General features: G+C 42.8%; 1 protein-coding gene across 2 annotated transcripts in view; it reads right to left on the bottom strand.

Annotated features, from left to right (window-relative positions):
* The window catches only part of LOC146865999 (tight junction protein 2-like), a 225,339-nt gene that overhangs the window by 108,309 nt on the left and 90,212 nt on the right, over nucleotides 1-26,818 (bottom strand). For both annotated transcript variants that reach the window (XM_085632984.1, XM_085632986.1), the window contains exons 2-4: nucleotides 17,549-17,602; nucleotides 10,001-10,125; nucleotides 165-267 (exon numbers count right to left, since the gene is read on the bottom strand). In XM_085632984.1, coding sequence (XP_085489110.1) covers nucleotides 165-267; nucleotides 10,001-10,125; nucleotides 17,549-17,602 — 282 coding nt within the window. The remainder of the gene's footprint in view (nucleotides 1-164; nucleotides 268-10,000; nucleotides 10,126-17,548; nucleotides 17,603-26,818) is intronic.

Below are 26,818 nucleotides of genomic sequence, written 5' to 3'. Positions count from 1 at the left end.
GTCTTTCGGAAGTGACACTAGGCTCAGTGAGTAGTGCACAGCCACACTCATGCCAGCACATTTACAGTGCTAGCTATGCTACCATCTTTTCACTGATCCATATTGGGGATAAGATCATGCAGAAAAATGACAAAAGCTGGTATGGATGACAAATACAAACTCACCAAGACAGTAGATTTTCCACATTTTCTCAACTGCTGCACAGCAAACGCATGGGGGACGTTGTCCAGCAGAGTACCATTTACCATCACCACCCGATCATTCTCCCTACGAAGGAACAGTAACAATCGTGTGATTGAAGGTCAGTGATTACATTCCATCCCAAGACAAATGCAGATACATCTGCTATGCAGTCATCTTAAAGCTTCACTATCTTCAACGGTGTAGGATAAAGCATGGTGATCTCTGCTCAGTTTCTTCCTATAGAAAATGCACTGTACTTAAAAGGGGGCAACATAGATTAAATTATTTATAGAGACTTTCTTAATATATTTAATGAAAATGATAAGGATGGAGAAATTTCAAAAAATTATTTAAATGTACTTATTCAGTCCTCGTGGAACAGGCTGTTCCAGCCGTAATGTATAAAGTGACAAACAAACATTGAAAGTTCAGTCAATAATCTGGAGTTTAAGACTATTTTGGCCCATTCTGTTGGGAAAGAACAAAGCCAGGGTGACCACCCCCCCATCAGCTAATAATACACAATCAACAGTTACCAAACCTAAGATTGCACCTGTGACCAGTTAGGTTTCCTCACACATGACTGATGATGTGGTTCCTCCCCTGCCTCCTTCTAAGGAGGGAAGTAGTATGACAGTTGCCAAATGCAAATACGGATGATGACAAAGATTCATTAGGGGATGCTGACCCATTTCCACCCCCCCTCCCTTCCCCCCGATAAGAGTAAGGTGGCTTTGCCCTTTCTTAATCTCTTTATGGCTAAAACTGTTTTGGACGCAGAAGATATGCCCATGTTTGACCCCAAACGTATCCACTACCCAAATTCTACTGAATGGTTCCATGCTGATCAAGTAGGTGAATATATTGCCTCTAGACTTAATTTGCTACTGGACAAACAAACAAGGCCAAACTGAAATTGAAATGACCTTGACCTTCTTTACCTTCCAATATCACATCCATTCCCACTAGTGACCCCAACATGCTTACGTTTTTCTCCAAATTTGGTAAAGATCATTGTAAAGGAGTGGACAAAGCCTAGTCTACCTGCCAGGACAAGGTAGTGGACATTATAGGTCCACAGGCTCGTATTTTCGATTTATCTGAAGCCTCCAGACTAGACAACTCCCTGTTGTGATCCTGAAGATCTGTCAATGTGGATCAAAAGAGCTTTTTGCTTGCTGGGGAATGCAAATTCCCCCATTACTGACGAGTGGAGGAAACTAGATCCCAAGCTAGCAAGCCTGGCTACTACAGACCCCTGTATTAAGGTGAAAGGTTTCCTATTCGGGGATTTCCTTTATTGAAAAGAACTCCGCAAGTACATCGCTACTTTTGTCTACATAAACCTGGCGCAACAGTCGCTCAAAAAAGTATTTTCCCAATGGGTTTTTGTCAGGGCAGGTAGAAGTAGGGGCCGGTTTACCAGCTGTGAAGTCCAGAATCAGGGTTGAAACCAGGGGGGGGGGGGGGGGGGGGGGGGAACATTGACAGACCACTGGAAGACAGACTGGGAGAACATACTAGAACAGACAACCAAAGTATCCCGAAATGCCCGCTTCTGTCTGATTAGCTTTTATATACTTCACTGAGCGTACATAACCACAGAACGTATCAATCGCTACTTTGCTAGGGAGGAAGCCAGGTGCCCAAGATGTAATACACAAGGGGCGACTTTTATTCACATGATATGGAGCTGTATCTCCTTAACGCACTACTGGCAGAAAATAACACAGGAGACAGCTAGAATAACGGAGAGGGCAATCCCCTGTACACCGGACCATGTCTTGCTTAGTCTGTTTCCACACACTGCCAAAACTAGGACCACGGGCAGGTTCAAAGATCTCGCCTTTATACTCGCAAAGAGAGAAATCACCAGTAGCTGGAAGAATCCAGACAGCCCCAATGAACACAGATGGAAGTGAGAGATGGTGAAATGGGCTGGATGAGAGAGCAGGGTATTGCTTAGAAATGCGAGACAGAGAGTGAGCAAGTTGGAAAGAGCTAGGGCGTGGGAGGTGCTGATGGAAGACCTAAAGAGAGATGGTCGGGCATCTGAAGGCTCCACCCCTGAGAGACCGCCACAGCAAGAGAATCCCCAGAGGCCAGGTCAGGAGGGGGTATTACTGCAGATCCCAAGAGATGGGGATATGTAACATATTTGCACATGGGAGGGCAGGGACCTGGAACTGAGGCACCGGCGAAACGCCAACACACAGCAAGGTACAGGGGAGGCGACTTTCTGAGCTCAATAGATGTTGGGAGACAGCAGTGCGGGGCTGGAGGGGGGTTAGTTCTCCTGTTTGGGAGGGGAGGGAGGGCGGGGGTGAAACTGAGGCCTCTTTGAAAGAATCTATAACAAACACAGAATATGTCTGATGGAACTCGGATTCATAAATGTAGGAGTATGTATTGTATGCAATGTGATGCACTGAACATTACCATGTTTTGCATTTTCTTGTATCGCAATCAGTGGAATAGCTGAATAACATGTAAAAGAAAATAAAGTTTGTTTAAAAAAAATATATATAATAATCAAGGTTTTTGGGGCTTCTACAACTGAAGCTACCAGGAATACAAGCCTAAATTCTACCCTCCGAGAGGCAGAGGTTTCTGTGGACAAAAGAGCTATAAATATACCAACCAAGCGGGTGAGTCTCCTTTCTGGGTCCTTTCTCCCTCCTATAGGAGGCCGTCTCGGTTTCTTTCAAACAAAATGGCAAACAATAACTTCAGATCCCTGGGTCCTAAACACTATACAAAGTTATGTTATAGAGCTTTACACAATGCCTTTTCGAACTGTTACCCCTCCAAAATACTCATCCGAAACGTCCAGCCTAATTTCTTTAGAAATAGAGTAGGAATCACAAAAAAGCAATTCAACATTTTTCTCACGACCCCTCAGGTTTCTTCACCTCTCTTCATAGTACAAAAGAAAAACAAAAAGATGAGACCAATTATCAAACTCAGACCTTTCAACCGGTTTGTAATTTACCGTCATTTCAAAATAGAGATCCATCATCCATCTCAGAGATTTGTTACTTCAACACGATTGGATGGCGATGTTGGATCTACAGGATGCATACGTTATAGTTCCCATCCATCATAGTTACAGGATATTTCTTCAGTTCCAATGGCAGGGAAAAACATAGCAATTTTCTTCCCATCCTTTCGGGCTCTCTTTTGCACGGATGTGCTTTACAAAAATAATGAAGCCAGTCGTAGTTCATCTCAGGGCTCAAGGCAACCAACAGACTTATCTACCTAGATGAAATTCTTTTAATGTGCCAAAACTCACATACACTCAATCACATGGTCAAATGACTTGTTTACTTCTTTCAGATCTGGGCGTTCTTATCAACACAGAAAAATCAACCCTAGTTCCTTCCACTCAGATGACATTCTTAGATTTTCTCATTAATTCCACCATTGCAACACTCTACTTTACCCGGTCCAAAGTCCAGTCCATCAAATCAGAGATTCTAAAAATCTTCTCAGATCTTTGGCGAGAATAGTGGGTCTACTTCTTCCTCAATCCAAGCCATTTTTCCAGGACCCCTCTACTATTGAGCACTCCAAAGTTTAAAGATCTGCCCCTTGCGCAGGGGTCTTGCTTACTTAGACTCCATCAGACTAGATTCAGAATCCCAGCTTGAACTCCAATAGTTGATACACCATTTAGATGCCTGGAACAGCAGAACCATCTTCACGTTAGCCCCCGATCTTGTAGTAGAATCCGAAGTCGGACAGATTTGGGCTACCGATATGGTCCGATCTCGACTGGGGGTACATGGTCTCAATCAGGAGTCCAATTTGCACATAAAGGTTTTAGAGATGCTTGCAGGCTCCTTAGCAATCAGTAGCCTTAGCAAAACAGCATACATTGCTCCATCCCTTCTCCATATGAACAACATTACAGCAGTTCGGTACATCAGGCATCTCAGAGGCACCAGATGCAGGCCTCTGGCAGAGCTGGTAAAGAGCTTTTGGGATTTTAGCCTTCTCTACGCAATATCAGTTCAAGCAGAATATCTACAAGGAGATCTCACCACCAAACCAGACTAGCATTCTCGTTTTCTTTGTGACTCAAGCGATTGGAGGCGTCATCCTTCGGTATTCAGGTCTTTGCTTCACAAATGGGGACCTTTCCACATACATCTCTTCGCAACAAGGCTCAATTTTCACCTTTCCCTTTTCTTCAGCTGGCACCCAGATCCACTAGCTTGGCTTCAGATGCCTTCTTGCAAGTGATCCAAGTGATCAACTACAACTTTCCTTTTTTTCTTATGATCAACAGCTTAAGTCAGACATGAACAAGCAACCTTGGTCATCGTAGTTCCATTCGGGAGATCACAGGTTTGGTTCCTACCTCTCCTGGGACAAGCAATAGATTTCCCAATCCTGCTACCGTCTTTCCCAAATCTCTTCTTGTCCAGTCTCCTCCTCACAACCTAATGTTAGACAAATCCCTCTCTTTTTCTGTCTGGAAAATAGCAGGAACTCAGTCTCTTCCTTTTATTTTGCTAGAAGCTACAGAGAACATCAATAAATTCTGGGCTCCAGGTACAACCAAGGCTTACAATGCAGCTTGGTCTTTATAGGCAAGCTGGTGTTTGGGAAAATCTTTTACTCTCTTTTCAGCAGATTTAACTTAAATTGTCAATTTCCTTGGAGCCGAAGCTAGTTGAAGGAAAACTTACAGCATTATAAATCTTTACAGGTTAGCTATTTGCATGAACTACCCTTAAATCTATGAAAAACCTGCAGGAGAGCATCCGCCGGACTTTCGGCTTTTAAAGGGTGTGGAATTTTGCTCCCTTCTATTCTAAACTACAGTAAATTGTGGGATGTTATTGTTGTTTTGAAGTTGTTTATTTCCTGGACTGATAATGGTGGTCTTTCACTACAAATGTCTGCAAAACTTACAAAAGCAGTTATGTTTGATTTCAATAAAATGTGTATCTGATGTTAAAGTATTAGATATTTATTCTCATCATTTTACTCTCATAGGGGTTCTTTTTTCAGTAAGCAAACACTAAAACAATACTAATTGCTGTGTATTATCCTTATTTTCCTGATCAACCCAAACTTTGCGTAGGAAAATGTCTTAAGGTTTATGAACAAAACACTATACATCTCTGAACATCCTGAGACACCAAACTCCTCATTTCCTTCACAAAACCCACAAACTTGTTTCTTTCCCTACTCCTGCATATTGGGTCAAGTGGGTCATATCTCTGGTGGGGATTGATACCTCAATCTTTGGTGCTCGTTTTTCCAGGGGAGCAATGTCATTGCAAGCATTCTGTGCGGGCTCCCCTCTTGAGGACATTCTGAGATCAGCTGATTGGTCTAATGATGTTTTTTACACATTTTATTGTAAGCCTGTACATACTGCATCTTCTGTTGTAATGAACATGCTTTAAACAAGCATAAGAAGAGCCTCCAGTCTTGCAACAAAATGTAGATTTTTCTAGTAACTTATGAAGAAAAGTCTTAATTTTATTAAAGACACGGATGCGAGTATTATCCCACCTCAACACAGTATTAACTTGCTGTTTTTGCCCTCCCTAACAGTTACTTCTGCTTCACCGTTTTCATACACCTAAGGACATTTCAGCAGGCCACTGGTTTTCTGCCTCAAAACCTTCATATGTGGATTATCCTGGTGCCTCCAGTTATACCAAGTTGCTGACTTCTCCTTTGGGACACACTTGATGGACTTTTTCAAGAACTGTTCACTTTTACTTTGTCTATTTCCATTGTGTTTTCCATTTTTCCTTTGTTTAATAATGATCTTTAACTTCTCGCTCAAGAAAAAAAGGACTGTTCACAGTTAAGATATGTGTTATCGGTCATGCTGTTACCTCATTGGCCATTCTTTGAAATACGTTTTAGTTTCCTATTGGCTAGTTGTCTCAAAGCCTCATTTGATTTGTATTTTTTTGTACAGTTCTCTTGACTGCTGCTATTAAAATAAATGCAAGATCAGAGAAGCATAATGCTCGCCTCTGTGTCTTTAACAAAATGAAAACTTACCTTCATAAATTACTAGGAAAATCTACATTATACCCACAGTCCTTACTAAGCCAAACACTCCACTGCTGTGATGCGAATTGCTCCACGGACCAAATAGGTGTTAATTGAATGATAAAAAAACATATTTTGGTGTACTTTCATAAAACTCTTTGAGCTCACAATTATTCCAATCCATCTGTTTAAAACACATACTTGACTGATAAGGCTGTTTTAAATGGCAGGAGAGTTAGGACTTGAATTGAAATCCTACTCCACCTTCTGTATTGCAGTCTTTCAATGGGATAGTTGGGTGTCAAGATTTTTAAAACTTACTTGCATGCCTCTTGGCCAGCCACATGGTTCCACTGGAATGGCGACAGACAGGATAACAAAACTAAAAAGTTAGCTCCAGATCTTTTTTGGCCATATAAGCTTGACTTGACTGTGGGAAATAATGTCATATATGGGAGTAATTCTCGGATCCTTATTCAAAGAGTGTGACCATGTGAACATTCATGCTCACAGTTAAAAGTTACTGTCACAGAGAAGCAAAAGAGTATAGTTTAAAAGTAAAGGTGTGAAAATTAATTTTACTTGATGAGGCCCAGTGGTTGCCACTTGAAAGGCATTAATCATCAAAGTTGGGACCTTGCGGATATTCAAGAACCTTCAATGATTAACACACAATTTACTTGTACACATTTAGAGCATCCTATTTTGGCACCAAGTGGAGAACACCCAGACTCCTATTTCATAGGAGTATACAAGAATGGATTAATGGATTTCTCCACCAGGGAAGCAAAGTTGTGTACTCAGGCAATTTCCAATTCATTTTCCTTCAACCCGATTCTCTTTGGGAACAACATGGAGTAATGTGAAGCATGGCATGCATTTCCATATAAGTCTAAGGTGTACACACATTTCAATGCTTTTTTGTTGGGGTTTTTTGTGTGTTGTTAAAAGGAGACAACAACATACTCACCACTGGTGGAAACCTAATATGAGTAGAGTCTAAATTTCAGAAATAAGTGTGTGAATACAGCCCCAAACAGATGCAAATATATAAACCAACAGAAACAGTCTTCATAATAGGCCTCCGCAACTGAGCGATGGGCAGTGTAATGTCAAAAGGACCGAAGCAATTTGGGATTACTGGAGCAAGACTTCAAATAGGATAATGGGAAGAATAGACTCAATGTGAAGATGGCACCAGTCTAGTCTAGAAAAATGGGGAGAATCCTTTGCAGAAAGCTAAAATGCATGGAAATGGTTGATCTGAATTATGGTGGTGGGCATTATGAGAAGGATGAGGAGAAATCCAAGAGAGTCACCCCGATGAACACTTGGTGTTGGGTGAAGCCAGGACAGTTACATCTTTGTGATATTGAACACTGTAAATAGAAGATATCAGACATTTGGTCACTCACCCAACTTTATTATTAATATAAATTACACAGAAGTGATTCAGCTCTAAAGGTAGACAGATACGCAGGTTATGATATCAGGAGGCAGGTAGATTGGATTTCTTTCAGCATCTTTCGTGCATCTTTCCTTGGCTGTTCAACGTACAGAAGGTTTCCTACATAATCATTTTTTGGCCTCAGCTTTTTTGGCCTTGCATGGGGGTTATGGAAGATGTGCTATGATATTCCCGGCCTGGGACACTATGTTAATCTCTTCCCTCCTGAGAGAGCCGACTCTATGGGTGAATAACTACTCGTTTCATGGCGATGGTACATCGTCTGATCTTGGGCCACTGTCGTACTTAGCATCAATCTACGTGGTTCCCCAACTTCGTTATACGTCTGCTTGGTCTTCACCCGAAATCGTGTGCATGACCGTTTCTTGATTCCCCTGACGAAGGGCTTTGCTTTATCAGCCCGAAATGCATTGGGAAACTCAAAAATTGAGACGTTTGTGTTGATCTTCTATCAAATGCAGTATGTTGCTGCATCAATCATGAACTTTGATCTTCCTTGAAAGTAAAGAAGAATTGTGATACAATCAACATATGATTTCGTTTGGACTCTGTTTGATTCATTGATACATTTTTGGATTCACAAATTTGTTATTGATTTCATGTGGTACATTTGATTTAATATTTCGGATATGTAAATGATTTACACTGGATAGTGTTTTCTCGTAGTGCACTAGGCATTCCCAGACATACCTCTGGGCTGTTGTTGTACTTTTGTATTCAGTGGTCCGCAGAGCCACTTCACCTGGTGCACACACAATTTTATCGGTTAGTTTATGAATTTAAAATTCTTGTGTATTGTAACTAGATTCCCATTGAGTGCATCACAGCTGTTTTTTCTCCCAATCTCTTAATTAAGACATTTTCATGAAAGGATTGTGCCAGATTATTTATTTCTTAAATATTTAAGTATGCACACATAGAAACATGACCATGTTTTCCCGGTAAAATGATCATCAATTCACAGTAATTTTGTAGTTCATAGCGAGTAGCACAGCACATTAACAGCTGGGTTATCTACAGGTAGCGGAGGCTCCCTCTCTTCCCAATACTGTGAAAGCCTTCAGTATGCCGGCAAATACAGAAACAATCAAAATTGCACTTGCCAGATCCTCTGTCCCTTCAGTCTTGGATTCTGATAGGAGCATGTTGGGGGTTATAAAGGTTCTATCTAGCCCTGCCAACTTTAAAAACATGTCTCCCCCTTCTTCTGTGGAAATCCGCATCTCTACTCCAACTCTGCCATAGGCCTATGCTGGCCTTCTCCGGAGTGCTGCCCATTACCCTCGCTGTGACTGAGAGCCAAGTAAGAACCTTTTCAATTCTGCACACAGGGCAATCTGTTATTGTTACCTTTAGGCCATGTGCTGGCTGATGATAGGGTGTTGTAACCACAGGACACTCCAGTTTCTTGAAGTAGGGCTGGTTCACATACCTACTCAAATCCAGAGTTGCCCCAACCATGGTAAGTAGCAGGTAAGAGGACAGCAATCTGGTCATCTATGACTTATTCACTGGAAATGGGGACGTGCAAGTTTCACAATAGGGCTGTGTGACAATCTCATGGATGTATGAGTGATAGACACATTTGAGAGCATTCAGCATCACAGCCGTAGCAGAAATTGGTCCAAAGCAGATACAAAAGTGCACATGTAAAGGCATTGGAATATGCTTTAACCAAGACCTGTTGGCTTTTGGTGTGGGCACAAGGCACAGTTCACAACACATTTTTCATGGAACAGTAAGACCAAGAGAGTAACTGGCAGTCCAATATTAATGTTGGTTTGCAAGGGGAGTAGCAGTAAGCAAAAGGGAGGAACACAAGCTAGCAAAAGAAAACAGCAAGTCAGGAAGTAAAAACAAAGATTTTCTTCCTGAAGTGGTTGCTAAAGAAGCTGGGTGAATTAATCAGAACTAATCAAGTAAGATTTGGCTCCCAAACGAAGTTTCCCTAGAAGTTATATTCATTAAGATCTCTAATTGCAAGATGCTCATTAGCTAGGCCCAAGGATCAACGTGCAGGTAGTGATCTCAGAGAGCTCACGAAAGAAAGAACACACATTTCTTAGAGGCCATCCAAAAATAACAAATCAACACTGAGGCTTACTTGTGAAAATTATTCCTGGTGAAAATCTGGCATAGCCGCAAATAGGAAGCAGACAGTAAGATATTGAAGACACATAGCTGGGAACAACTTTGTTGGAGCTAAAATAAACCAGCTTCAAAGAATTAGCTCAAGAAAGAGTTGCAACTAAATTGTATTGCTGCAAAGGCTGCATATCGATAGCTAGCAGAATAACTGTACCACAGATTACAAGCACTTACTGAAGCAATCCTTCTGCGGGTCCACCCATGAGAACTTCTGAGATGACAATAGAATTTTCACCGTTTGTAAAGTGTGGATTATCTCTACCTCCAGAAATGGCCATTCCAAAGCCTTTCTTGGCATCCTAAAATCACAATCACAAACAGAAGTTTCAAACATCATACGCATTTTCTGTAGAGAGAAGCAGAATTAGTGTAAAGTGAAAATGGCCAACGTAGTGATCACTGGCTAAACATCTGAGTCATTGTAGACTTTTTAGGAGGAGGCCACATCTCCAGTGGAGCATTGACGAGGGACAGTTCAAAAACAGCCTACTTAAATGGTGCAAAAGCTTAAGTTAGAAATTAAGAGTGTCAGATACAGCATGAGAGGCACATTTACTTTTACACAAAGTGTGACGCTAGATAGATGTTGCACAATGAAACTAGAAAGTAGCAGGCTCAAAAACACAACAATTTACAAGCTCCAAAACAAATCCGCGATTGCAAGAACAAGTTCACGAAGGTGGTGTAGGGAAAGAAATGTAGGAGTACGAGTATAGACGACGGGTGACTGCGGATACGAACATGGACTCTATGGTGGTCTAAGCAGGAAAGGAAATGGGAGGATCAAACAGTTATGAAGCCCTGCTGTTCATCGTGTCAAAATAATGAAAAATGTTTTTCTAATTACTGAATGGAAACAGCGCACAGAAAAACATGTCAGTATCTGAAACAGTGGTTCTGACTCAGTCTTGTAGAAACCACGTTTTTCTATTTATGTATTAATTTATTATCATAATTTTGCTCTCTATTTGCCAAACAAATTCAGGTGCTGACAGGGCTGTACAGCATCTTTGCGCTTTAAGGTCTTCCATATATTGAGCAGCGACGGCTCCTCCATATTTGAGCGTCGCTCGACTGCCTGGCTCAGAACCAGCAAATGAAAAGTAAAAGGATGCTCTAGCATCGTTTTATTTTTCATTTGCCGGCACTGAGCGGGGCGGAGCAAGGGAGGGGGAGGAGGAGTGCTATGTGCAATCCCTAAGTGCGCGTATGGGTTGGCCTAACACACATGCGCACTTCGGTTTCTCCAGCCCGGCTGCATTGAACAGTCGGGCAGAAGAAACCCCACAGGCTCCCTAGTCTGAGTGGAAAGTCTTTTCAGCCCATGCAGACCAATCCCTGTGCTGCTCTCATAGCATGAGAGCAGTACGGGGATTGGATGGGAGTCTGTCCCAGGGGCTGCTGGGACCAAGAAAAGGGCTGGGGGTGCGATGCGGGAGGCGGCCAGCAGATTCAGGTATGTTTAAAAAAATATATATATTACCACTAACACCCCTGCTCCCCCAAGCACTCGCCCTCCCGTTCCCTCCACCCGCCCCAGCACCTTTTGTTTTTGGCGGCTGCCACTGATATTGAGATAAATTTCCAAAAGAGAACACATTTTGCAACATTTGACTGCAGATGTCTGTGAAATTGCATTGACAGTGTACATAAAGGCAGTTTAATTTTTACTCTTTGACAAGGAGGATTGTTTTAGCTGTTTTCTAAGTGTTTGAGGTTTGGGGCCAACAGCACCCAAGTTCTACATTTTATGTATGCTGCTCTGGAGGTCGCTAACCTCTGTGCAGCCTAGCCTATTAAATTAGAGAGACCTCATGTAGGGGGTTCTGAAAGCTGACCACACGCTTGTGTGTGTGCTTTTGTTTTCATCAGCTGCTATTGGCTTTAGCGTGCGTCTTTGTAAAAAAAAGGCAGCATGCCATTGGTGAAAGGCTTGTGAATGTCCCAGCTTCTTTCCAAATGTAACCACCCATTTCCCAGTGGTGTCTGTTACGCGCAGCAGCGGCACAGACAACAGGCTCCCTCGTCCCGCTCCTCTGTGGTGTGCACGCACCACTGGTTTCGATTCCATGCTTATTTTTCTGCATTCAGTCTACGACATTCCTGTCTGAGTTGTTCCGATGATTAGATAGCAGACTGGGTTAATGTTCCGGCTGCAGCGATGTCAGTGTCCTGGCGGTCGCAGGGTTCCACCTATCGTGCCACCTCCTCTTCGGCAGGTAGAGAGTAAGAGAGCACGGAGTGCAGCGCACTGACTGATGCAGTTCCGCTCCGGGCGCCTGGGAAATGTCGCGCGTGGAATCGTGGCTGGTGATGAAAGGGTCAGACTGAAGCACAGAGGCCAGACAGGTGCTGCCCAGATCCGATAACTCAGCCAAGACTGATAACTCTGCCAACTCCAGACACTGCTCTCCGTGCCGCTTTCTCACACTGCCCAGCGGTGCTAACTCTGCCAGTGGGTGCAAACTCACCTCGTGGCAGCCCTCCCCGTGAGTGCTTGCTCCTCGCACTGTCCTCTCGTGCCTCTTCCTCAGACTGTCCACCCATGCCAGATTACACTGCCCACGAATGCTTTACCACCGGTGCCACCTCCTCAAACTACCTGCTGGTGCTAATCTACACTTCCCACCGTTGTAACCTCCTCACAATATTCACTTGTGCCAGCTGTTCTTCCCACGGTCTACTCGTGCCACCTTCTTACACTGCCCATATGGGCCCACTTCCATTCAGCGCCCACCAGTGCCATCTCCTTACATCAACACTGCCACCTGTAACAGATCCCCAGAATGCCCAGCAGTGTTCTTTTTGCACACACCTGCCTGCGTCTGCTCACACAGCCCAGCCGTGCCTTTGGTGCATCTCGTTACTCATCGTATTGGTACCAGAGCTCTCCTCTCCATTGGCGCCAGTCCTGCCAGCGTCACATACGTCACCATGCCAGCACCTCGCCATCCACCAGTGACAGCTGCTGCCACACTGCTCACTGGTACAAGAACCGCACCCTCCTATTTTACTCTTGACTACCGATTCCAGCATCCTGCCTTTCACAGGTTTACAACTTGTTTCAGTTTCTTAACAGTTTATTCTACAGTGGGAAAAAAACTGGTGCAGCAAGAGGCGAATCACTGCAGTAGAACACTCTGATTGGCTAGGTGGCGTCACTTCGATTTATGACTGGTGGCCTCTGCTGGTCGTGTCTGTTTGGTAAGGATCATCGGCAGTGGTTGACTACTCATGTTTAGTTGCTTGATTTCTGTTTTTCGCGCTCCCGCACGTCAAGGGATCTTTTGTGTGCCATGTGCGCGAATTTGGGGTTGATAGGTAGTACTAGTACAGTCTCATATGGGATCAGTTTGAATATCACGTGTGATTCCTGTTCATTTTTAACAATGCCCGTATTTTCAGCATATTATTTGTTTTAGGAGTAAATCGAGGAAATCGGCGTGTTTGTTTTCCAGGTTTAAAATGTGAGGAAATGCTAACTAAAGGTCGCAAGCCACTTAAAGTTCGAGCCAGGCAGGGACACCTGAAGAATTTTGGGGACCCTGGGCCAAAAGTATTTTGGGGTCCCCTGTTCGGACAACTTTAGTTTTATGATCCAATTTCAACTCTTTTTTGGCTTCTTTGGCCAGGTCACTGACAGTGGGCACACTCGTCCAAATTCTAAATGTTTTTACATCTAATATCCTGGGATAGTGATGTGTTTTCAGTATTGTAACACAGCAGCAGCTCACTAATATTACTGCAAATAATCTCTGTGACAACCTCCCATATGTGAGTCATGTTTTGGTCAAAAAGAAAAAAAAACACTTTTTCATAGATGTTGCATGAAAACTGCATTTATAACAGAACCGAGTGGGCTCTATTAGGTGGCCCCCTGAAAGGCTTGGGCCCTGGGCCAGAGCCCACTTTACCCAGGCCTTAAAATGTCTCTGGAACCAGGTTTGAGGTCCTTTTAAAACCTCAAGGCCAAAGCGAGCAGAGATTTCATGGTAGGGAATGTGTCCCTCCCAATAGGTAGGGCTGCAGACTCATGATAATGGAGAACTAGGTTACAATCCAGGCCTTGGCTCACAATTGTGTAAATCAGTGCAAAACATTTAATTTTGATGTGTCGATAAAATGTACAACATAGATTGGGTCTGTTGTGAAGTACTAGTAACAAAGAACTTCTCTGGACACAAGCTGCTTTTACAATTCTAGCTTTATTTTGGTAAATATGAAGCATAAAAGCCTGGGTGTGTAATCCCTGTGGAGGAATCCATGTAACTTCCTACGCTGAAAACATAATAGAATTTAGACAAACCTTTTTTAGATGTGCTTTCCATTTGCTTTTTTTGACAATTTTAGTCATAAATACAAAAATAATCGTAAAGTAAAAGTTATATAAAAATATAAAAACTATTTGATAAAAGAGTAAAACAGCATAACATTACAAAAGCCAGTTGAGAAATTTTTTAGGACAATTGACACCAAGCATTTGCAATGCAATAGGTCTCGCATTACTGAAAGTTTGACCTATTGGTGTTGTAAATAATAATGCAACGCCAATAGCTCAAACTTTCAGTAATGCAAGACCTATTGCATTGCAAATGCTTGTTATAATCTAGCACTAAGCAGACTTTGCTCCCTCAATTCAAAAGGAGGGTGGCACCCACTGGCCTCACTCATGTAATTCCCTGGTGATCTTTCAGCAGGAGATTGCCGATTAGCACATGCATTTGGATGATTTGTGGCGGAATGCAAGCGAGTAAACAATTCCTGTTGTTCTAGAGAGCGAAGCTTCTGCCCCATTTGTCTCTTCCAGATTGCTACTTAAGGAAGGCTGATGATAGCCAGGTGCAGAGGTCTAACATGCTATTTATTGTGCTTCTGTTGTGGGTACTCCTGCCCATAGCCAGCATCACCACTACATGCTGTGTGAGCCATTACCTTTTACAAAGACTCTCCATGCTGCAGAAGTATGAAATATGACAAGGAACCTCAGGTGGCACAGCCTGAATCACAGTCACATGACTCAGATGACAACAAGTGAAGGTACTTGTCCAGGAGAGGGACAGATCAGTAGAAGGTACATATTACGCAATGTGGGGAGCTGGTAAATCCATGGAAAAAAACAAAAGAATTGCTGTATGTTCAATGGAACCACTGGAAGAGGAGAGAGTGCTATCTTGCAGTGGTAATTGAGAAGTCAGCACCAAAAATTGAGTATAGGTGGAATATGCAACATTGTTGTTCTTGTTATGTCTACCCGGATTGCTTTGCCCAAGACTCTGAAATAGCTGCACCACAAATCTCTGCATGGTGTTACCATTAAAGAAGATGGAGTCCGATTTTTTCATATAAATTGGTGTCATTTAGCCACTGTGCAGTGTTGACCGCTACCATCTACGTCCTGATGATGACCCTGTTATAAATGTGTGTGATCGAAACATCGACTTTTACTAGTGAACTGATGTTGATGATATACTTTTTCACCAAATGAACTCTTGTTTTGAGCTTGTATTTGTAATTTCTCTTAACTTCAGTTCCTAGACTGTATATAATGATTGTATATATTGTAAATAAGGACTTGTGCACTTTATTCATGTATGTCGCTTTGGACTGTGCCGTTTTTGGAGCACCTAGCACATTCCTTTTCAACTAAGATTTTGCTAAATTGATTCGTTATATGATTAATAAATTATATTCACATACTGTACCAATATTAACTAGTATACGGTTTTCACTGGCTTAGGCAGGATAGCCCTTCTCTCTCCAAGCGGAGCAGGAACCAAACAGATTGAGTCAACTTAATCAGTGGTAGGCAGCTGTTCCCAACATGATTCAGCTACTATTTCGTTCCCCAAACCCCATGCCTGCTGCTCCCTCCATAGACAATTTTATTCTCGTTTTAGTTTGGTGTTTGCAGCACCCTTCCAGATTGCTTCGACTTCACTTGTGCCTCTGTTGCTCATCTAAGCTTCCCAGTCCCTGAAGAAAAAGCTTTAATTTTTGTGTAGGGCCAGTTAGCTGCCATTTGCTTCCACAGTCCAAAAAAAGTGTCTGCCTGACTTTGCTGTCCCTTAGCCCCTGCCCTCCCACACTGCCTGTTGCTTCATTCTTAACCTCTTCTGTTTCCCCACACTCGCAGTCCTTTAAATTTGCTATTGGGCAGATTCACACTGCAAAAATCGCTTTCGCACCAATACAATTATTTCTTTTATCTGCCACAGTAAATGAAAAAAAATGAAAATGGTCTCGGTTATTTTTTAGGTTCTTGCATGCATAGTGATGCATATTCACGCATGCCACCAGCAGCAATTGAGTCATTGTGCCTTTTCTTTTTCACTGCAAAAAGCTTTGACAAAGCCAGTAGGTCAACAAGGCGAGATCCATTGGCTTTGCCGATCCTTGTTTTAATAACCGCTATAAATTATACACCCTCTTTTTTCGCTTTCAGCTTGAGCTCTGGCCAATAAACTAGGGCATATAATTAACAGTCTTTATTGCCCACAGATTTGAGCAATAACATTTATTCTTTATCCACAAGCCAAGCATTTGGTGGATTACAGATCTTGGCGCTAATCCTCTCCCCTTTGGTCCCCAATTTTTACATTGAAATAACAGCAGGCAAATTGCATTTTATTTCATTCAACCCGACGTCTTGTTAGGTTGCGCCTAGACCGCGTACGTGCTCTCTCTGTGAGACTATTGTTTACATACAGTGGAATTACAGCTTGGCCATAGCTTACCATTTGTTAGCTTCAGAGTTGTTCTCATTTGCTTTGCTCCAGTTTGTCATAGCATGAGGGAGTCATGCCCTCTTCTAGTGTTTGGCCCTCCCGTGGAGCATGAACCAAGTACTTGTATCTATCTACTGTTCCATTTTTTAGAGCAAATTTTTTCTTTGTGTTCAAGCAGTCCATATGAATGTTTGTGTTTTCAGTCCGTCTCCCATATCCCCCATCCATGTAGCTTCTATTTCCTCCCACCCATCCCCTTCCATGTCGCTTCTTTCTCTCCCATCCCCTACCCTGTACTCTACGTCACTGCACTCTACTATGCATCACTGCACTCTGCTCTGCACTGTATGCCACTGCGCTCCACACCTCTCTCCTCTACTCTGAACCACTCTACTCAATGTAACTGCACTTCATGCCACCACTCCATGACACTACTCTGCACCACTCTACTCAAAGCCACTACACTCTGACACTACACTCTACTCGGCCCCACTCTACTCTAGAGCACTCTAAGTCATTCTACTCTGCACCACTGCACTCTACACCTCTATACACCACAGCACTCTATGTCACTCTACTTTATACCACTACGCCACTGTACCCTACACCACTGCACCCTTCACACCTCCATACCACTCCATTCAACTGAGTGCCGCTTTACCCTACGCCATGCCACTCAAGTCTACGCCACTATATGCCAATTGCCCTATGCCACTCCACACCACTCCACGTCGCTGTACAACATGCCTAAAAGGCATTGACAAAACCAATATGCTCGCATAGGCTAAACCTATTGGTTTTCCCAATGCTTGTTTTTAAGTTTGTGCCTCATGTAGGAATGGTATTCTTGGAAGGTAGGTAATTGTTCCAATCATTTCAGCAGCGCACTACAGATGAATGTTTCCAGCGCATTGTACTGTATTTATTTTTATTAACTTAAAATATAAGCCCACTTTTTACCATTTGCAAAATCTAAAAAATTGAAAATAAATCTTACCCTATGTAAAGTGACAGTGTATTGTTCCCATATGAGTTCTTCCATGCCCATAACCTGTTTCAGAAATGGAGAGAAAAATATCCATTAGCAAAAACAAATGTGATATGCTACACTGCCTATTAAAACAAGGCCTCCTAAATGCCACAAACAAATTGCAAGACGGGGAGCAAGATCAAAATTAAATATTCTTTCATTTACGGACATACAAATATGACTTTTCCCATCTGTACATGGAAAAACAAATTAACATGTTTCCAAGTAACAGCAAGTGTGTAATTAAGTTTAGCAAGAAGTGCACATTTTGCATATGGAAAGGCCATGTCAATACCAAGCTTGGAACCCAACACTCAAACATAGCAAAGCATGCCAGGAGTTAACCATTTAGTAACAGACAAATTAACACTGTGCGATTTGCAATGATGAATATTGTGGGAAGCTTGGGTGGATGCCTAGCGACTGCGGAAATCAACGTCTGGTCTTTCAGTCACTCAAATTCAAGGTGTATGGGCACGTTATACACGAGAGGAGGCACTTGCGCGGGATTTGTAAAGCAATCACATATTTCCAGGTGCAGGGCTACTTTTTCACACCCCAAGAGATTTTGCATGAGTAGGTTATGCATGTGGTGCAATTTCACACAAAAAAACACTTTATTTTCTACTTCATGGAAAATATCTAGCATGAAACGGCTTTACATTCTTTCGTCGCCCAGAAAACACGGGAAATCCTGATGACTTCAAAGTCCCTCAAGGAAGCAAGTTTAGTTAGGCGTACTGATAATTGTGGGCACTCCATTACACATATTTGTAAATATATCGCTATAACCATCAGGATTGGTGCTACACTGTAAAGGCCCACACCTTTCCATTGAGTTGTTACCCACAAATTCGCACGTTAGGCATACTTCAAGATCTGCACGTGTAGATTACACCTATAGGCATTCTGGCTCTATAAATTACATCCGGGTCGTGTGTGCAGGAGGAGGTAGCTCACACATGTTCACATCCTTTGGTTAAAGAGATGAATGGTTGCAAAGTGAACCCCAATCTTTGCTTTCGACATACAATTCCTCCTCTCATCCTTGGTATAGTGTCTGGTATTTTACAATCATTCCAAGAGCACTGTAAAAAGTAAACTGTCCAGCAAGGAGTGCGTGGTTACTCATAACAGGACAGACTGAACATACTTTCAGATTAACACAAATTCGGTGCCCCTTCATTCTATACTTTAAGTATCTCACACTATCACTTTGAGGTTTCTCCATATTTTAATTAAAGAATGTAGTTCGGAGCACACGCTCTGCCTCCTACGCATTTGGTACAGGACAGAAAAGTGGGACTGGCAGGATAAGAGGAAGACCACACCCAAGCACGGTTGCATAACTAAAGCCGATGTGCAACCTTCCTTAACTAGGCCTTCCATGATGACCGTTCTTAAAAACCTATTTTCACTGTAAACAAGCACTGGGAAAGCTAATTGGTCTGAGTTTATTGTGCTAACCACACAAGCACATTAAATCCAGACAAGAAGTAAAAGGCAGAATTTATTGAAGTCACTGCAGCTGTAAAGTAGTTCCTCATGCCGTTCAATGCAAACACTAGAGTGGCGGCAGAAGGATACAGTCAAAGAGTATACAGCACTAGGTGAGAGATTAATACACCGCTGGGATGAACCAAGAGATGATTTACAAAGTCACAAGCAAATTTGCTGCAAGAGGGAGACCCAAAGTCTTCTCTATAATGTAAGAAATAGGTCTACTTGATAGCGGTCCTGTCAAAATCTCGACCTAAATTTCTGCTGGTTAACCATGTAGCTCCTACCAACCCTTCGCCACACTTTAACCCCAACCCATGGACTTGGCCCACCCCACTGCCGCACCCTCAGTAACACTTGGCTACAAAATCATGGGAGCTCGTGGGGATAACTGCTATAGATATAAGACTGGTGCAAAAAACAGAAAACTGAACACATGGACACACATCCCGAGGATGGCGGGGTCAGATCCCTACAGAGAGAGAGAAAGGAATCTGGGTGAGCTGCACTCAGAAGTTGCAAAGAGAACACTGCACCTGCTTTGCTTGGATGCTCAGTTAGGGTAACGTGGCGGCTGGTAGGTACAAACTGCTTGTGCCTAGGTAGACCATCTTTTACCTACAGGAACAACAGAGGGAGCTCTTCAGCGATTCATGAGCAGTAAGCAGCCACAGAAACTCGCCCCAAAGACAGATCCTGCAGAGTTCTCTGCCCCAGTCAGTTCCAACAGAAGGGAAATGTAAGGAGCCTTCCGGCTGCCACCACAGGCGCAGACGGGATCCTTGTGTGCATTATAAAAGGAGTGGAGTCTGCCTGAAATGCTGCAAATTCTGCATTCAGTTTAGGAATAACGTGAAACAAAATTATAGGATAGAACAGATTATATGTCTAGGCAATATCAGACTGTCATGAAAGGGAACGCCAGCACTTGGGGTGCTACATTAGGACTACAAGCAACAAGGGTGACTCCTTAGTCAAACACAACATCAGAAGATACACCTGTCTATGCTGGACATGTACATGGCTAATTCTCTTGGGAATAAACTTCCACCTACAGATTGCCCCTAGAGATCATGACCATGGTGGTAGGTAGCAGTTTCGGACAGAGAATATAGGTCAGGGAATTAAATAAGTGCCGCCCATTAGTGAAGTAGATACCCAAAAAGTGGCCCATGTTTGCAAATTGTCGCAGTTTTGATCTTGTAAAGACACGCTGTTTAAGTTTTTTGCAAGTTAGGGAGGACTGCATGGATTTGAACTTGCTACAGGCAAAGTTTATTTATTTATTTGAAAAGTTTTATGGAGCGCGAACAAGACCCAGAAGGGTATCAGAACGCTATACAGAGTTAGCACCATCAAGTATACAAAACATATACCAGGTAAATGAAGTTACAACCTGTTGGAAAACATATAAAATTAAAGAGTATAGTGTTTCGGAGGTGCCATAGAGCGCTCCTAGTAAATCATACAATAGAAACGACCCAAGATGTGCGATGTGCCACAAAGAAATTTAGCAGAAAGAAGGAGCCAGCAAAATCAAAACAGTCCAATGCAGTTAAAGAAGCTATCTAGGATTTGAACAAAAAGAGGGCAAACACATATTATGGAATATCAGTGAAAATAATTCAAGGCGTTTGTTCTTGACAAAACACACGAGCATGATCAACGCGTTAACATTCGTTCATTAGTAGCCTTTTGACCAGTTTTTGAAAGGAAGTCGTGGTTCCATTGTTTTAATATGATGAAAAGCAACAGTAAAAACAGGCCCAGCAGATCATAAAACAGTTCCACAAACATCCGAATATATATTTCCCTTCAGTGATATGCAGCCTGCTCAAGGCAGAACTGAATTGGTGGTTTCATGACACTTATTAGCACACTCCATGTGAATGGGTTGCCGCTAAGGATGCAGAAATGCTCGAATACGTACGACATAGTTAAATATTTGAAGCTGTTGGCATACATTCTTCTTTTGATATTAACTAGCCAAAAGTGCAGTGCAAACTAACAGCTAATGCACTTGACTTAATTTAACTATATAAAATGTTATTGCCAGATGGTATTTATTTCGCAGCTCCTAGAAGATATTTTACTAATGGTATGTTCTACTGTATGACTGTAACCGCTGTTTGCTGTTGGGGTTCTATTAATTCCTTCACCGAATGAGGCCTTCACTGTGATACGACAGTGTTATCTCCCTTTTGATATGACAAACTAGCAATGCAACTCATTGGTTTGAAAAAATATATATTTTGAATTCCTGGTCAGATTTTGTTCTTAGCACAAAGTGTGAACACCTCGGTAGATGTTTTAGGATACCTAAAGACCGTACATGCTTCAGTCCTCCTAGATCTGTTGGTTTTGAATTTGAAGATTAGTTTTTTAAATGCTTTGCTCAACCATTCAAGGAAATTGCTGAATTTGTCACCAACAACCAACACCTTAAGACTTTCTGTAGTGGTGCATCATCCGTTTTTGGATGAGTGGTAACACAGATGACAATCCTGTGAATTTACTATTGTGCTAACTCTTTTTGCTTCTTCTGAAACAACATGGTACCTTCCTCTGCACGACTGCAGGCTGGTGGTAGGCCTCAAGCTTGGGAAAGCCATCCCTCAGGAAGCACTGCAGTTGTGGTCACTCTCCTCCAGCGGTCCTGGAACACATTTTTGAGTGGGTCCCTGGTCTCTGTCAACACCACTCAAATATCATAGGAGTTAGCAAAGTCTCTAAGCAAGTGAGTGAAGTGGCATACCTATCCCGCTCCAGGGATCCTTAGATAGAGGTATACTTGGAAAAGTGAGGTCATATGGTTCAGATCTTGGACCATTTTTCAAAATAAATTGTTTATAATGTTATAAAGATTGTTCTGAAGAGAAGCACATGATTGTATACAATACACCAATATTTTCACTGCCCCTAAAGTGATAGTGCACCAGATCTTCAAAAATATAGATATAGGATTAGACATATTCTGCACTGTGTTAAAGCCAAGATATGCATTAGGACAATGTTTACCAGGAGAAACAGTTTAAAATAGCAACATTGTGCAACTAAGATATTACAAACACTATAAGGAATAGTGTGTCCCTATATGCTGCTTAAAATGCAGTGTCAAAGAAAGACCCGTCCCACAAAACATTGTATCATAGACTATTGTGACTTATAAAAAAAACAATTATCAAACCACATAAAAAAAATTATCAACTAGTAACACAGATCATGTTGTTTCTCTTGACAGAACAGGTGCAGAGTTATAATGAAGACTGGAACATTTCTAAGGATGGTCAAGCTACTGTTGATAGAAATGCTGCCTGTTCATCTTTTCTATGCAGGGTTATGCATCTTTGGTACAATCCGACAGGTTGTGCATCATGACAGGTGCTTGTTCCTTGCTGTAGAACATCAGCTATGGTAGCTGAGGGTTAACACACAGTCTTTCAACTAACTCCAAGCAAGACCTATGTTTCTGAAGTCTAACAATTCCTCATTTGTACCTGTAGGGAACTGGGCTTGAATGAACTTTCTCTGGTGCATTTAAGAATCTAAATGTGAAAAACCCCTATAACATCTTAGTCTAAGAACTTGAATGAACTCACTCTGGTGTATGTCAGTCTCTGTCCTTGAAGTAACTCATTCATGTTCATGTAGGGCTCGGAGCCTGAAGAATCCCTCTTTAGTACATTTACTACTCAAAACAATGTAATGTTCTTTTGGAAGTAGGGCACTGATCTGTAAGTTAACTTTACTGGCACATACAGGGTTATGAGCTTTCATTAACTTTTACCTATAGCCACATGTTCATTTTTATTCATGCTTTCAATCTCAAGTTCCCCCAGAGCCACTTACTCATCCTCCGGCGGGAGCACATTTCATTATAATATTCTAAATGTTCACTCTTTCACGGTCACATTCCATCTCATTTATTTTTATTTACTTTCAGGTTCTCATCCCCAGTTACAGTAATTTCCACTCACTCAAGTATTCCCTTTTAGTCGTTTTGACAGCAGATGCGCTGCTAGACAACATGGCTAAAATACATTCACATTGACCAGGCCAATATCTTGGGCATTGCAGAGATCTATTGGCTTTGCCAACGCTTGTTCTGTGTTGATGGGTTCTGCTGAACAAATGTGGAAGTGATAGTGAGAAACAGCTGAGGAGCTTTGAAGTAAAGTGAGGATGCGGCATAACAGCCAGAGTTGCTGGCAGGGGAACAGGGGACACGGGTTGGAATCCCAGGGTTGGCTGAATAATTTGTGATTCTGGGCAAACCACTTCCGCTTCCCCCTGCCTACGACAATGAATGCGTTACTGTGTACTGTAACTGGTGAGCACTTAAAGCGCTCCAATACCATTGGCTGGTGTTAGCAATATGGCAAGACGGAGGACGGAACAAGTGCTCCAATACCGTTGGATCGTGCAGTAAATAAAATAAACAAATGCTGTTCGATTTTTAAAAACTTTTAAGACATGCATTCCTTTATGTACACCAGCATGCATTTTAGTGGTATGTGTACAAGGGAGATGGCCTAAAAACACAAGTACTTCTATGGAGTGCTTGAAAACAAAGAAAAAATTAGCTCCGCAAACAGGGAGCAGTGTAAGGAGACGTACTTGGTCCATGCGCTATGGGAGGGCCAAACACAAGAAGAGGGCATGACACCCGCATGCCGATATCTGAGAGTGACGCTGAAGTTTATCAATGATAGGAGATGGGCAGCCTGTAAACCCACAGATAGAACACAACACGTCTCTTCGAGACAGTGGATGCACTGTCCAGCTGAGACCTAAAAACACGGTTTGTTCACCAGCAACAGCTATGTTGTTTTGACCCCCACATGGCTGTTGGTGCGTGTACAGATTGAGAGATAAGTGATAATTATTCTCTTTAAAAATGTATAACAGACCCGAGGGTGTGTTGCAGCACTCCCGCTCCCATATTCTCCTACCTCAAGTGCCCTTGCTCTCCTGCAGACTGCTTCCTTCCGATGGTGTCTCGGTTATCACCTGTAAACGTAGCTATGAGGAGATCAGTGTGGCTGTTGGCCTGAATGACACGGCTGTTTGTACCTACAGAGCTGATCTGACAGGGTTGCTCACAGCTCATTGAGATGTCTTTCAATCTCTCGCTTGCCTGGCAAATTTCTTGCTTGGGTTAACCATGGACAGAAGCAGGTACATCAGAGAAAGCAGAGTTGCTTTCGCATAGCTTTGGTTTCTGCTCATTACAATATGTTAGAATACAGCAACTATATAGCTACTGGCATAGCCAAAGTATGTGACAGAAACCTTGGGAGCATGGCATGATGAAAAGAATAGCACGCAAGGGCTAGGGGCAGCAGAACTGCCTTGATGCAGCCATTGGGGGGAGCTGGCCTTAAAATATATGCTGTACACTATATGGGGAGCTTTATGCAAATTTACATTCTATAAGAACGTAAACAAACTAAACAGTTTTGAGGGGGAAAAGGAGAGCACATAATGGAAAATAACTACTGGGAATTACATAGAAGGTGGGCATACAGATAATAAAACCACCAAATCCACAAAACCGATTGTGGCAGCTAACCATCCATCTCTGAGTGTCGATAGAGCACAGAAACCCCAACACTGGGTACACTACTGTGCATAGCATTCTGTGGCAGATGAAAATCTACCTGGATATTTCAAATTTGACTGTAATACATGACTACCCGTTATAAAATTGGTTAATGAAATCAAATAGAACCAGATGAGGACTAAATGTCTTTCATTCTATGTTAAAAGAGACAAAGAAAATAGGTTACAAAATTTCGAAGGTAGACGACAAAGGTGTTAGACTAGTTACATACCCACACTTTCAAGTGGTTTTAGACCCATTACTAACAGGGTTCCATTCTGCTATTATTATAGCATGGGAGTAGAGGCAGAAAGGCCAAATGGAGAGGGAATTGCTTTTATTTGTTGGCATGATCTTTGCGTTTGTTTCCGATGCATCCCCACTGCATTTCCTTTATGTGTTTGAATGCATATTTTCATCTATAAACATGTTCTGCAATTAATATTGGGCCACGCACGGATAAAACTGGTGGATATATATATCACATAAAATTCCAAAAAGGTGCTACTTTTTTATTAATTTGTGCATGGAAATTTTTAGGGCGATCTGTCAAGTGGGGTGAATAAAAAAGTCTATAGCAAAAACTGCCAAATAGATTTACATCAAATTTGACAGGAAGCTAGATCTTAGTCCGCCGATTGTGCTTTTTGTGATTTGGTGTAAATCCATTCAGTAGTTTGTGAAAAATTAAGGTTAAAAAATAATTGTATATGGACTATTGGGTCCGCGAGAGACAATTGCATGAGCCCAAATTTAAAAATGGAGTGTTCTGATAGATCTAGGGAACTTTATTTCCCTTGGGCCATCTTGCAGGAGTCAGACTCCTGCGGGAGTGATCGCTCCGATTGGCTGGCAGCAGCATGAGAAAAATGGTGCTGGCCACCATTACAGGACTCTGGGATTTAAACCCCTGTGCTGAAGTAAAAAATAAAAATAGTATAAGGGGGCATGGTAAGGATACCCTGGGCCCCATGGGGGACCCAAAGGGACCCCCTAGGGGCAAAAAAAACACCACCACAAATTGCTGCGATTCTGCAGGACTTCTGCACAATGGAGGAAAAAAATGGTGGCTGGGCCGCATTCATTAATTAAAAGCCCAGCGGAGCCCATTCCTGGGATCATATTCAATACGGGGAGGCATGTCCCTCCTCCCCTAGCCATTAAAGGCCCCCGGGAGACCATTTCCCGGGACCGGTTCATATGCTATGACCAGAGGAGCCCACCTGGGCAGGAAAACAGATCAAAATACTCCTCCTGCCCGCAGTTCGCAGCATTAGTATCTGCTCCCTGCGGGCGGGAGCAATGCCGGCTCCCACTGCATGCAGGGAGCTGGAAAGGCACGCGGGGGCCTTGGGGCTTCTCCCACTGCCCCAATGAATGTATGGTGGGTGCTCTGGGAGGGCACCAGGTCACCGACCTTTAAAAGTACAGGCCCCAGAAGATGGGGTACCTGGAGCCGATAAAGACTCGGAGGGGAGGGCGCCCCCCCCAAGAATGGGATCCGTAGGGCCTAAAGAGGCTCGGGAGCCGGGCTGCACTGACCACTCCTCATTTTTACATATATGTACAGCCCTGGAGGATGGGGTCCCCAGGGCCTAAAGAGGCTCGGAGGGGGGGGGGGGGGGTGTAGCCCCCTTCTCCCCCTTTTTCTTTTTAGTAATGGCTTTGGGAAAATGGGTATCCAGGGCCTAACAAGGCTTGGGGAGGGGGGGGGGCACATGGTCCTTTCCTCTGTATTTAAAACAAAAGGCACTGGGAGGGTGTCCTCGGGGCTGAAAAAGGCTAGGGGAGGAGGCCATGTGACCCCCTCCTCAATAATAATAATAAAGAAAATTTAAAAAAAATTAGAAGCTCCTGGGTGATAGGGTCCCCATGATCTAATGAGACTCGGGGAAGGGGCCATGTGACCCTCTTCCCTTTAAAAAACCATGGTTCTGGGGATTGGGGCCCCAAGGTCCTAAAGAGGCTCAGGAAGAGGAGCCGCATGTCCTCCTCGTACCCCCCACCCCATGTTTTTTTTTTTTTTTTTTTTTTAGTTATGGCCCTGGGACATGGTGTCCCAAGGGCCTAATAAGGTTCAGGGAGGGTGGCCGTCCAACCATAACCCCTTAAAAAAAAAAAAAAACATGGCTCTG

The sequence above is a fragment of the Triturus cristatus genome, chromosome 2_1 (assembly GCF_964204655.1).
Source record: "Triturus cristatus chromosome 2_1, aTriCri1.1, whole genome shotgun sequence".
NCBI classification, from domain to species: Eukaryota; Metazoa; Chordata; class Amphibia; order Caudata; family Salamandridae; genus Triturus; species Triturus cristatus.
This window is presented reverse-complemented; position numbering and strand designations above follow the sequence as displayed.